The sequence below is a fragment of the Sander vitreus genome, chromosome 8 (genome assembly GCF_031162955.1).
Source record: "Sander vitreus isolate 19-12246 chromosome 8, sanVit1, whole genome shotgun sequence".
In the NCBI taxonomy this organism is placed as follows: domain Eukaryota; kingdom Metazoa; phylum Chordata; class Actinopteri; order Perciformes; family Percidae; genus Sander; species Sander vitreus.
In genome coordinates, this window is record NC_135862.1 from 1,572,272 (window position 1) to 1,584,771 (window position 12,500).

Consider the following 12,500-nt stretch of genomic DNA (forward strand, 5'->3'; position numbering starts at 1 on the left):
AGTATAGTATGTCTAAAAAGTCATAAAAAGTCATAGTATAGTAGGTCTAAAAAGTCATAAAAAGTCATAGTATAGTATGTCTAAAAAGTCATAAAAAGTCATAAAAAGTCATAGTATAGTATGTCAAAAAAGTCATAAATAGTCATAGTATAGTATGTCGAAAATGTTTGTGTTTTCTGGGCATTTGTTGTATTTTCTGTGTACTGCGTGGTACTTACAGCAGGATGAAGAGTTTGAGCAGCTGGTACTCCATTTGACCCAGTTCAGGTACTGGTTCTGTCAGCAGGATCTTCTCTGTTTCCAAACTGCTGTCTACACACAAACACACACAAATATACAGAAAAATATCCTTATTCATATTGTTATCTATTTGATTTCAGCCTTGATGTGTATTCATTTTCTGCAGACAGAGTAGTACAGGGTTTCCCCCGCCATTATAACGTTAGAGAAGCGAGCTTTTGACCGGGAGGTCGCCAGTTCAATCCCCAGACCGACAGGATAAAAAATAAAAGACGCCAAGTGTGAACATAGCCTTAAAAAGCATTAAATGTGGGTGCCCGGATAGCACAGTTGGTAGAGCGTGCGCCCATGTATAGAGGTGCAGCGGGCCGCAGGTTTGACTGCGACCTGCTGTTCTTTGCTGCATGTCATTCCCCCCCCCCCTCTGCCCTTTCATGGCTTCAGCTGTCCTGTCGAATAAAGCATTAAATGTGATTGTTGAAAAGCGTGCAGCCAGGCTGTGATTGGCAGGTGGGCGGGCCTACCTGTGAGCGTGTGCGTGCTGAAAGGCGTGTCTGCGACGAGGTCGGGGGAGGAGTTTCCCAGCAGGTCCGGGAGCGAGGAGGAGACAGCAGGGAGCGACGGCTTCCTCCTCCACTTCAGCACCTCCGGAAACTCGTCCTGACAGAGACAACAACAGACAGCTCTTCAAATAAACTGCACTTCGGTTAGTCATCATGAGGGCTGCAGTAATCTCAAAACAGAAACCCAAAGAGAGATCATGTGACTTCAGTGGTTGCGTCCAGAATCCCACAATAATGTTTGGTGCCCTGTTGTAACGATCTGAGCCTGGCGTGAAGCGCCTGGCGTAGGTGCGTTTAGGGCGTGTCCATGTCCACTTTTGCTAGTTTGACGGCTAGTAAGACCAGCACGCCCAGAATGCACCTGAACACACCTCCCTGTAAGACCAGCACGCCCAGAATGAACCTGAACACACCTCCCTGTAAGACCAGCACGCCCAGAATGTACCTGAACACACCTCCCTGTAAGACCAGCACGCCCAGAATGCACCTGAACACACCTCCCTGTAAGACCAGCACGCCCAGAATGCACCTGAACACACCTCCCTGTAAGACCAGCACGCCCAGAATGCACCTGAACACACCTCCCTGTAAGACCAGCACGCCCAGAATGCACCTGAACACACCTCCCTGTAAGACCAGCACGCCCAGAATGCACCTGAACACACCTCCCTGTAAGACCAGCACGCCCAGAATGCACCTGAACACACCTCCCTGTAAGACCAGCACGCCCAGAATGCACCTGAACACACCTCCCTGTAAGACCAGCATGGGCCACAGATGGCTGCAGGTGCATTTGCTGTTTAAACGACGTAGACGCTGGACGGGAAACTGACAACTGGGTCGGTCTTAAACTAGCAAAGACACTTGCGTGCGAGATAGGGCCCTGAGTAGCTAAAACAGTTTGTGAGATCGTACGTGGATTGCATACTATTTCCAGTAAAATATGACGGTATGCAAACTCTGGACACTATGCCGGCATAAGTATCCCACAATGCAATACGGTAAAAACAACAACATTCATAACAGACAAACTGACAGAAACCCAGGAGCTCTGCGACGTCAACAACGCTGTAATTTACATTTCTACACATTTAAACGACTGTTGGTGTAGTTATTCACCTCTTACAGTAACTTAAGCGTTATCCGGTGATGGCTGAGCGTTACTGAGCAGCCTCCAACTGAGCTTGAAGACGTAGATGTGACGTGAGCAACCTGTCTGAAAGTTGGAAGTCTTCTGGTAGCTGTGCCAAGAGAAATCTCAATCATTCCCAATCTAGCAGAGACGGAGAGCGTAGGTATATGTAAGGAGATAACATAGACACAGGCTCATTATTGATCACTAAAATGATAGTTAACATTAGTCATTACACTTAAACAGCTGATGGAAGTCCAAACTGCCTGAGAGCTTCTCCTGTACTATACGGTAACTCCTCTACTATGAGACAGGAAGTCTCGTGGTTATGACCCAATCGTTAGCCTATTGTTATAAAAACGTCTGCTACGGAGCCATAACGTGAGCTACAAGGTAATGGAGCCTTTTATACATTGTCGTGTTTCTTTAGAAATAAACAACGGACAAATAGAGTCTTTAAACGCTTCAGATGTAAAGGTATTCTCTGTCAAAGTGACGTCAGAATGAATGGCAGTCAATGGGATGCTAACGGGATGCTAACGGGAGGTGGTGACTTGGTAGCATCAAAATGGCGCCATGGGAGGTTCGAGCTCTGAAGCGAAGCTGACCCTCTTGGAAAAGATACACATACTGCGATACCTAACGACAGCAAACATACTGAGTCTGTAGAGCAGAGGAGGAGATTGTGGTCACAACCTTTTGTCTGTTTTTTATGGGATGTTAATGAATGGGACATTACCATGGAGAGAGAGCTGGGCTCCTCCAGGTACTGCTTCAGACTCAGACTCTTCCCGTTCACCTGCAAACAGACAGGCAGTCAGCATGAACACCTGGACTACGTTCTGTAACATTAACGGGAATGATTGACTCCGATCCACAGACCTGCAGGTGAGTGCAGATCCTCCGGAGGACGTCGTAGACGCTGTCTCTGGACAGCAGGGACACAAACACGTACTGCACGGAGACACAAACCAGCTTCAACTTCATATTTCATTCTTATTGTCATGCTTTCAGACTCACAGGGTCTTTAATAAAGAATCAAATATTGGGCCTCATTCACTAACACCTTCCTAAGTTTTTTTCTTAAATTTGTTCTTAAAGGTCCTATGACATGCTGCTTTTTATGCTCTTATATAGACCTTAGTGGTCCCCTAATACTGTATCTGAAGTCTCTTTTATATAGGCCTTAGTGGTCCCCTAATACTGTATCTGAAGTCTCTTTTATATAGGCCTTAGTGGTCCCCTAATACTGTATCTGAAGTCTCTTTATATAGACCTTAGTGGTCCCCTAATACTGTATCTGAAGTCTCTTTATATAGACCTTATCCTTTGGTCAGGTCCCAAGTCTCGAGAGCAGACCTTAGTGTCCCCTAATACGTATTCAGTCTCTATATAGACCTTAGTGGTCCCCTAATACTGTATCTGAAGTCTCTTTTATATAGACCTTAGTGGTCCCCCTAATACTGTATCTGAAGTCTCTTTATATAGACCTTAGTGGTCCCCTAATACTGTATCTGAAGTCTCTATATAGACCTTAGTGGTCCCCTAATACTGTATCTGAAGTCTCTTTTATATAGACCTTAGTGGTCCCCTAATACTGTATCTGAAGTCTCTTTTATATAGACCTTAGTGGTCCCCTAATACTGTATCTGAAGTCTCTTTTATATAGGCCTTAGTGGTCCCCTAATACTGTATCTGAAGTCTCTTTATATAGACCTTAGTGGTCCCCTAATACTGTATCTGAAGTCTCTTTTATATAGACCTTAGTGGTCCCCTAATACTGTATCTGAAGTCTCTTTATATAGACCTTAGTGGTCCCCTAATACTGTATCTGAAGTCTCTTTATATAGACCTTAGTGGTCCCCTAATACTGTATCTGAAGTCTCTTTATATAGACCTTAGTGGTCCCCTAATACTGTATCTGAAGTCTCTTTTATATAGACCTTAGTGGTCCCTAATACTGTATCTGAAGTCTCTTTTTATATAGACCTTAGTGGTCCCCTAATACTGTATCTGAAGTCTCTTTATATAGACCTTAGTGGTCCCCTAATACTGTATCTGAAGTCTCTATATAGACCTTAGTGGTCCCCTAATACTGTATCTGAAGTCTCTTTATATAGGCCTTAGCGGTCCTCTAATACTGTATCTGAAGTCTCTTTATATAGACCTTAGTGGTCCCTAATACTGTATCTGAAGTCTCTTTTATATAGGCCTTAGTGGTCCCCTAATACTGTATCTGAAGTCTCTTTTATATAGGCCTTAGTGGTCCCCTAATACTGTATCTGAAGTCTCTTTATATAGACCTTAGTGGTCCCCTAATACTGTATCTGAAGTCTCTTTTATATATACAGTGGTCTGTTTAGTTTGTGTGTCATATAAATCACAATGTGTGTTGATACAAGTACCAATGTTTGTGTAGAAACTTTTTAATAACATACACATATTCATATAGAGAGCTCTTGAGTGTGCGTAGAATCTGTTTTTACCTAACTGTACGTACACACCGCCGGCGACATGAGCTTCTAAAGATACCGGAAGTCATTCATTTTCAATGGAAGCTTCTTCTCTCAGCTGCAAGGAGCGGCTGAGAGCTGGGAGACTTCAGTTAGGAGACAGGTCAGGAGACAGGGTAGGAAACAGGTCAGGAGACAGGTTAGGGGACAGGTTAGGAGACAGGTCAGGAGACAGGTCAGGAGACAGGGCAGGAAACAGGTCAGGAGACAGGTCAGGGGACAGGTTAGGGGACAGGTTAGGGGACAGGTTAGGAGACAGGGTCAGGAGACAGGGTAGGGGACAGGTCAGGAGACAGGGTAGGGGACAGGTCAGGAGACAGGTCAGGAGACAGGTCAGGAGACAGGTCAGGAGACAGGTCAGGAGACAGGGTAGGGGACAGGTCAGGAGACAGGGTCAGGAGACAGGGTAGGGGACAGGTCAGGGGACAGGGTAGGGGACAGGTCAGGAGACAGGTTAGGAGACAGGTCAGGAGACAGGGTAGGAGACAGGGTAGGGGACAGGGTAGGAGACAGGGTAGGGGACAGGTCAGGAGACAGGGTAGGGGACAGGTAGGAGACAGGTCAGGAGACAGGGTAGGGGACAGGTTCAGGAGACAGGGTAGGGGACAGGTCAGGTGACAGGTCAGGAGACAGGTCAGGAGACAGGGTAGGAGACAGGGTAGGGGACAGGTCAGGAGACAGGGTAGGGGACAGGTCAGGTGACAGGTCAGGAGACAGGGTAGGAGACAGGGTAGGGAGACAGGTCAGGAGACAGGGTAGGGGACAGGTCAGGAGACAGGTCAGGAGACAGGGTAGGAGACAGGGTAGGAGACAGGGTAGGGGACAGGTCAGGAGACAGGTCTGTCGTTCCTACCAAAACATTAGTTCAGAGAAAAAGGAGGAGGAGCTCATCATGGCCGTTGCTGGGCTCCCTATCATTGATGATATCTGCGTACAGGGACCAGTTAACGTTACCTGCAGGTCACATGGTCTCTAAACAGTCCGCTCACGGTGAAGTCCTGCACGCATCAACAGCTGGCGGCTGCTCGCTCTGCCTGCACGCTGCTGCAGTTCAGCGGCTAACGAGCGAGCTAACTGCTAACGGACACCGCTGCCACCAACAACCAATACACAATCATCATTATATATGTAATGTATGAAGGTTTCTAGTGTCAACGTATTGGCCAGCAGTGGCTGCTTGAGCTTTTTCCATGATGGAACATCTATGCTGCTACGTCAGAGCGGCCAAAGCGTCAAACAGCTTCCCCGTACTTTTTGACAGGCGGCCAGAGCTTCTTTGCAGCTCTAGTCGGCGGCGGTGTGTACGTACAGTAAGAACAAATCCCAAATAAGAAAACATTGGTGAATGCCAGAATCTTCGTGAAAACTGCGTAAGTTGGGTTTAAGAACACATTTGTTCTCAAGAACGTTTTGGTGAATGAGGCCCAATGATCTGAAGCTGAGAAAGTTCTTCATTTTAGGATTTTTTTTAAAGCAATGCAACAAAAATGAGTCTGTGTGGTACCTTCTGTGCCGTATCCATGGTGATAGCCAGGCCGTTCGGCACCAGGCCCGGCCGTCTTGTGTTTCTTCACCAGTCGAACCGACACCACGGGAATCAGAACCTGCACGCTCACAGAGGAAACGTTTCAGTCTGAAAGTCAGAGCAAACTCTTCCTGTTGCCTCTGCTGCTCTCGAGCAAGGCACCGGCTGTTCAGCAGCGGTGCAAAGTAACTAAGTACATTTACTCAAGTACTGGGATTAAGTACAAAGTTGAGGTACTTAAACTTCTACTCCACCACATCTCAGAGGGATGTTTTTATGTTTGTATGTGTGGATGATTTCTGTAATATGTTCACAAAAAGGGACAGGTGAGGGACAGGGACAGGTGAGGGACAGGTGAGGGACAGGGACAGGTGAGGGACAGGTGAGGGATAGGGACAAGTGAGGGACAGGTGAGGGATAGGTGAGGGACAGGTGAGGGAAAGGTGAGGGATAGGGACAAGTGAGGGACAGGTGAGGGATAGGGACAGGTGAGGGACAGGGACAGGGACAGGTGAGGGACAGGTGAGGGATAGGTGAGGGATAGGTGAGGGACAGGTGAGGGATAAGGACAGGTGAGGGACAGGTGAGGGAGTTAAGTACAAAGTTGAGGTACTTAAACTTCTACTCCACCACATCTCAGAGGGATGTTTTTATGTTTGTATGTGTGGATGATTTCTGTAATATGTTCACAAAAAGGGACAGGTGAGGGACAGGTGAGGGACAGGTGAGGGATAGGGACAGGTGAGGGACAGGTGAGGGATAGGGACAGGTGAGGGACAGGTGAGGGACAGGTGAGGGATAGGGACAGGTGAGGGACAGGGACAGGTGAGGGACAGGTGAGGGATAGGTGAGGGATAGGTGAGGGACAGGTGAGGGATAAGGACAGGTGAGGGACAGGTGAGGGACAGGTGACGGACAGGGACAGGTGAGGGACAGGGACAGGTGAGGGACAGATGAGGGTGAGTTGAGAAGGACCAATGAGCTTCTTCACTCACCTTGATGTCTTTCCCAAACAGGTTGGCGTAGAAACACAGCCAGTTCCTGGAGATGTAGAGTCGGCCCTGCAGCAGGATGTCTCTCAACAACGCACACGAATACACTACGAAGAAGAAAAGAGGAAGAGGGGGACAGTTAACTCATCGGGAGCAGGAAATAGAAACAGGGCTGTGGGAACATAGGGCTGTGGGACCATTGGGCTGTGGGAACATAGAGCGGTGGGACCATTGGGCTGTGGGACCATAGGGCTGTGGGACCATAGGGCTGTGGGACCATAGGGCTGTGGGAACATAGGGCTGTGGGACCATAGGGCTGTGGGACCATAGGGCTGTGGGACCATAGGGCTGTGGGACCATTGGGCTGTGGGACCATAGGGCTGTGGGAACATAGGGCTGTGGGACCATAGGGCTGTGGAACCATAGGGCTGTGGGAACATAGGGCTGTGGGACCATAGTGTGGCTGTGGGGGACCATTGTGGCTGTGGGACCATAGGGCTGTGGGACCATAGGGCTGTGGAACCATTGGGCTGTGGGACCATAGGGCTGTGGAACCATTGGGCTGTGGGACCATAGGGCTGTGGGACCATTGGGCTGTGGGACCATAAGACTGACCCCGGGATGGGAGCCATAGGTTAGAGCTGATGATAGCCATCTTCAGCTCTTCCTCTGTGTTTTCAAATGTAAACATGACCAGCCTGGCTAGCACAGGCAGCGGGACACCAGCAATTCAATACCTTGATTCTGTTGAGGGACATATAGGCCCTAATCGCACGGGACTATTATCACCACAGTGACCTCATGTTACTTACACAACAAACACTTTCATCCCCTTATGCTATGCAGCCTGTGGTGTCTCTATATAACACAACACAAGATCCCACCTGTTACACTGACACCAGGTCCAACTGGGGACAGATCAGGTCAGGAGACAGGGTAGGAGACAGGTCAGGAGACAGGGTAGGAGACAGGTCAGGAGACAGGGTAGGAGACAGGTCAGGAGACAGGTCAGGATACAGGGTAGGAGACAGGTCAGGAGACAGGTCAGGAGACAGGGTAGGAGACAGGTCAGGAGACAGGGTAGGGGACAGTTGTTACCTTTCATCAGGATCTCCTCTTTAGGAACGGTCTGGAACAGCTTGTGGTACTGAGAGTTGTACTTGCTGACAGTCTGTGAGGAGAAGGAAGTAATTTGGTTCAAATCAATACCATCAATTGATTTGAATGTCATCATTACAGAGACTATTGAGACTGCTGTTGATGAAATGGGGGTACGTGTCCCCCTAGGGGTACTTTGGAGGACTGCAGGGGGTACTGCAGGGGGTACGTGTCCCTCTAGGGGTACTCTGGAGGACTGCAGGGGGTACGTGTCCCCCTAGGGGTACTCTGGAGGACTGCAGGGGGTACTGCAGGGGGTACGTGTCCCTCTAGGGGTACTCTGGAGGACTGCAGGGGGTATGTGAGATATTTAACAAAATGTTTAATAGTTACAGGGCTGTTGTCCAGAACATTGTTCCTCTTTATGTACTTTTTTTTTCTACCAAAAATGTGACATTTGTGTCGCCTTCTTTGGACCTAATCTTCTTTCTACTTTTTACAATTATTTCGCTTTTTTCTTCTTCTGTCAGTGTTTTTGAAGTTTTTGATACTATTTCGACCTATTCTATCCTTCCGTCCTTCTTTCTACCGTCTTTTTCAACCATATCTGACTTTTCCCATGACATGCCTGGCCTTCTCATTTTCTAGTGTGGCCCTCAGGGAAGTTGAGTTTGACACCCCTGATCTAGAAGGTTGTGCAGCAGTTGCAGCACAAAGTAGGAAAGAGAGATCTTCAATGAGAAGATGACGTAGCATTAAGAGCTACTACGGTAGCGAGTAGTATGAAAGTCCGAAAATTTGTGTAGCAGGACTTTCACTCAGGAGACCGGGGATCGTGTGCCACGTGTCACGTTCCCTAAACCCAACCGTCCCGTTCTTCTTTACCTAAACCCAACTGTCCCATTGTTGTCCCGCGTGTTATGGAAACGTAAGCCCACCCACGACCTTTTCCGTGGGCCCTTCGCGGAATTTTCGGCGATTCCGTGAAACTGCCACAGATTTTGAGTTAAGGGGCCGTGTTCATTTCACGGAATTCCGTGAAATCAGGTTGGAAGTGCAAGTAAATGTCTGTGGTTGATTCAAAATGTTTAGTGATGGCCATGCTATTGTACGTAATGTCCCCATTGTGTTGAATAAGAAAGTTGTAATGATTGTAATGGACGGAGAGACAGTAATCCATTCCATTCCATTCCATCACATTTCATTCCATTCCATTCCATCACATTCCATTCCATTCCATTCCATCACATTTCATTCCATTCCATTCCATTAAATCACATTCCATTCCATTCCATCACATTACATGTCATCAGAATCTGTCTCGACGATTTTATTCCAATTTTTTTGTCACTTTTTGGGCGTTTTTTTTAATTATGTTCTGTCAACTTTGTCTTTTTTTTTTTTTCAAAGTTTTTCTCGTTTTTTGCAATGTTTTTTTTCTTCACATTTTTCCAATTTTTTGGTCACTTTTTAGAACAAGTTTTTGTCACCTTTGGCAACGTTTTTTTATGTTTGTTTTTTTTTTGCCACTTTTTGCTATTTTTTTGGTCACTTTTTTCAGCGTTTAAAGAAAATAAATGTTTTTGTTGATTTGGTTTTTCCTGCGTTTTTGCAGCTTTTTCCAACATTTGTCACTTTTTTCAACGTTCTTTTGTCATAGTTCTGATATAGAAAGCTTTTGTAAATCCGAGGACAAACAGGAGGGTTAAAGGTGCAGTACGTAAGACTTCTAAAACTAACGTTCTGTCATATCTGCTGAAACTGACCTTATGTTCCAGTAGAACTACAGGAAGCAGGTCATCTCCCTGTTCAGATGCACCAATCAGGGCCAGGGGGGGTGTCTAACTGTTCAGATGCACCAATCAGGGCCAGGGGGGGTGTCTAACTGTTCAGATGCACCAATCAGGGCCAGGGGGGGTGTCTAACTGTGTGTCAATCACTGCTCATGCACATGCATTCATTCTCCCTTGTGGGGGGAGGGGCTTAGGAGACCGTTTTGGGCTTTAGCAGAAAGGGGGGGGGCGGACTGAGAAGTTGTTGATCCTACCTACAGCACCTCTCAGTGCTTTCAACCTTGAAGGTACAAACTCCAGACAGCATGAAATAAGTGTACGTACATTAGCTTCAAATGAGCCCAACTGCAAAAAGCTGCAACGGTAAGTGTGTTTTTTTTAGTTTGATTTTAGTTGAACTATAATAACCTCGCTAACAACTAAACCACTACTTTCTGGAACAATCTGCCTCGGTGTTGTTTTGGTTTCTGACGTGCGGTTCCAACGTTACATCACCCTAAATCTACCTGTGTGTCTTTCTTCTCTGTGAGACGGAGGCTTCCTGTTTCTGTTCCTGTTCCTGTTCCTGTCTGAAACAACAAAGACTGCAACAACAGAAAGCAGCAGCAGCTCGATGCCGGCTCCACCTCAAGCTTCAGCGAGACACACAGGAAGATATTTTCAGCAGGGAGTGCTGGGGCGGCGGGGGGTCCACGGTCCACGTAGAGCACACGTGTCAAACTCAAGGCCCGCGGGCCAAATCCGGCCCCTCGCACATTCTGATTCTGGCCCACCTAGTTGTGCACCAAACCAAAAACACGGGAAACAGTTTTTCATCTTGCAATTAAGCGACACGCAAAGCAGAATATGCCCCGACTGTGAGACTCAGATATTCACCCAGAACCAGAACCAGAACCAGAAGCAGAGAGTTTGCATGTTCAGGCTGTGAAACAGCTTGTTGTGGGTCAGCTGGGTGCTAGCCTGCTTAGAAAATGTAATCATTGTTTTGCTGGATTTGCTAACTTCTAGGATGGCTTTGGAAGTTTTTTGCTGACTTTTTCAGGACTTCATGTGGACCAGACTGTCAGTGAGGAGACTATATGAGACACGCACTCATTGAGTCAAAGATATTTGACTTTTTCAATGAAATAAAAGCATGTCAATAATCTATACATGTCTGGCCCTTGATGTGAGTCTCTTTTTCCAGTGTGGCCCTCTGGGAAATTGAGTTTGACACCGCTGACGTAGAGTCTAAAGATACTATGTGACACAGGCTCTGTATCCTGCAGACCACTCTACCTCTGTCTCCTTTTCACTCGCCCCTCCCCTCCATGAACTAAAAAACTAAACATCCCTATCCTTACCAGAGTCAATCTAGTGTTTAGTAACTCCTAAATAATGTTCCTCACTGACGTCCAGTGATCAGCGGTTAATGAGACAGAGTTTGGACTCTGCAGCTGTTCCAGTGTGGCTGCTTTCTCCGTGTCGTACAGGCTGTATGGGGCTGCTGTCCCCCTCGACGGCAACGAGACGGGTCACAACATGCCAACCGTAGTACGCCTTTAAGACCTGAGTCCTCTACGATGCTGACAGGTCTGCAGTTAGCTGCCACCCGTTTAACAAGAGCTGTAGTAATGTTTTGGGATTGGTTTCCTCCACAGGTCGGCAAGTAGCACTCTCCAAAATCCTGCTTAGCCTGAGTGGGTAGCATGCTAGCTGGTAGCATCACGTTAACTGAACTATATGCTTAGCTCGTAGCTGGTAGCTCCAGCTTGACGTGCGTTGTGATGTTTTAATTCAGCTTTACACAACGTGCATGTGGCTTTGACTCGTCTACGAGCCGTCCGGGAGTTTTGGAAAATAAAAAGCTCCATTCAGAGTCATTGCTGCTGTGTTTCTCCATCATGCTGCAGCCTGCAGCAGCAGGATGTGTTAGGAGGAAGTGGCAGCTTGATGATCAGTAACGGTGCTGCAAAGGGTCAAAATAATAGCTGTTAGGCCCCACGCCAAGCCCAGTGAGGTGGAAAATAAACGAATAAATGCCGGCATGGGATTAACGCAATTAAAAACAACGTACGCGTTATGCTCGGCCCTTAATCGCATCGTGATTAACTCGTTAGCGCTGACAGCCGTACTCCTTTCTATTCTTTTTATAGCATGAACTGCATTGATGCCTTGCCATCACCTGTGCTTGCTCCAATTGTGTGCCGCATGTTTTAATTCCTTACTCCCTTTTGCTTAGGCATGCTGTAATTATTATTATTATTATTATTTTTATTATTATTTTTTTTTTCATTATATATACATCCACTTTATTTTGACTAGAGCTTGTAACAGAGCTTCAGATCATTGAAACCTAGAGAAACAAGACAACTGACATGTAACTGACATTCAAAGGAGACCCATTATAATACATACTGACCAACATGACGTGAGCAGTTGATAATGTAGGAAACAGCAGCGTACGTAATCATGTGCAGGGATGTAAGAAATTCTTCTGCAAGAAAGTCTGTGTGTGTGTGTGTGTGTGTGTGTGTGTGTGTGTGTGTGTGTGTGTGTGTGTGTCTGTGTGTGTGTGTCTGTGTGTGTGTGTGTGTGTGTGCCTGTGTGTGAGTGTGTCTGTGTGTGTGTGTGTGTGTGTGTGTGTGTGTGTGTGTGTGTGTGT

At 46.9% G+C, this 12,500-nt stretch overlaps 1 protein-coding gene across 1 annotated transcript in view; it reads right to left on the bottom strand.

Moving 5' to 3' along the window:
• Positions 1–214: 214 nt before the first annotated feature.
• gramd2ab (GRAM domain containing 2Ab) overlaps positions 215–12,500 on the bottom strand; it is a 38,443-nt gene continuing 26,157 nt past the window's right edge. The window contains 8 exon segments of the mRNA XM_078256343.1: positions 215–312; positions 765–900; positions 2,675–2,734; positions 2,818–2,889; positions 5,953–6,000; positions 6,002–6,052; positions 6,969–7,072; positions 8,064–8,136. Coding sequence (XP_078112469.1) covers positions 215–312; positions 765–900; positions 2,675–2,734; positions 2,818–2,889; positions 5,953–6,000; positions 6,002–6,052; positions 6,969–7,072; positions 8,064–8,136 — 642 coding nt within the window.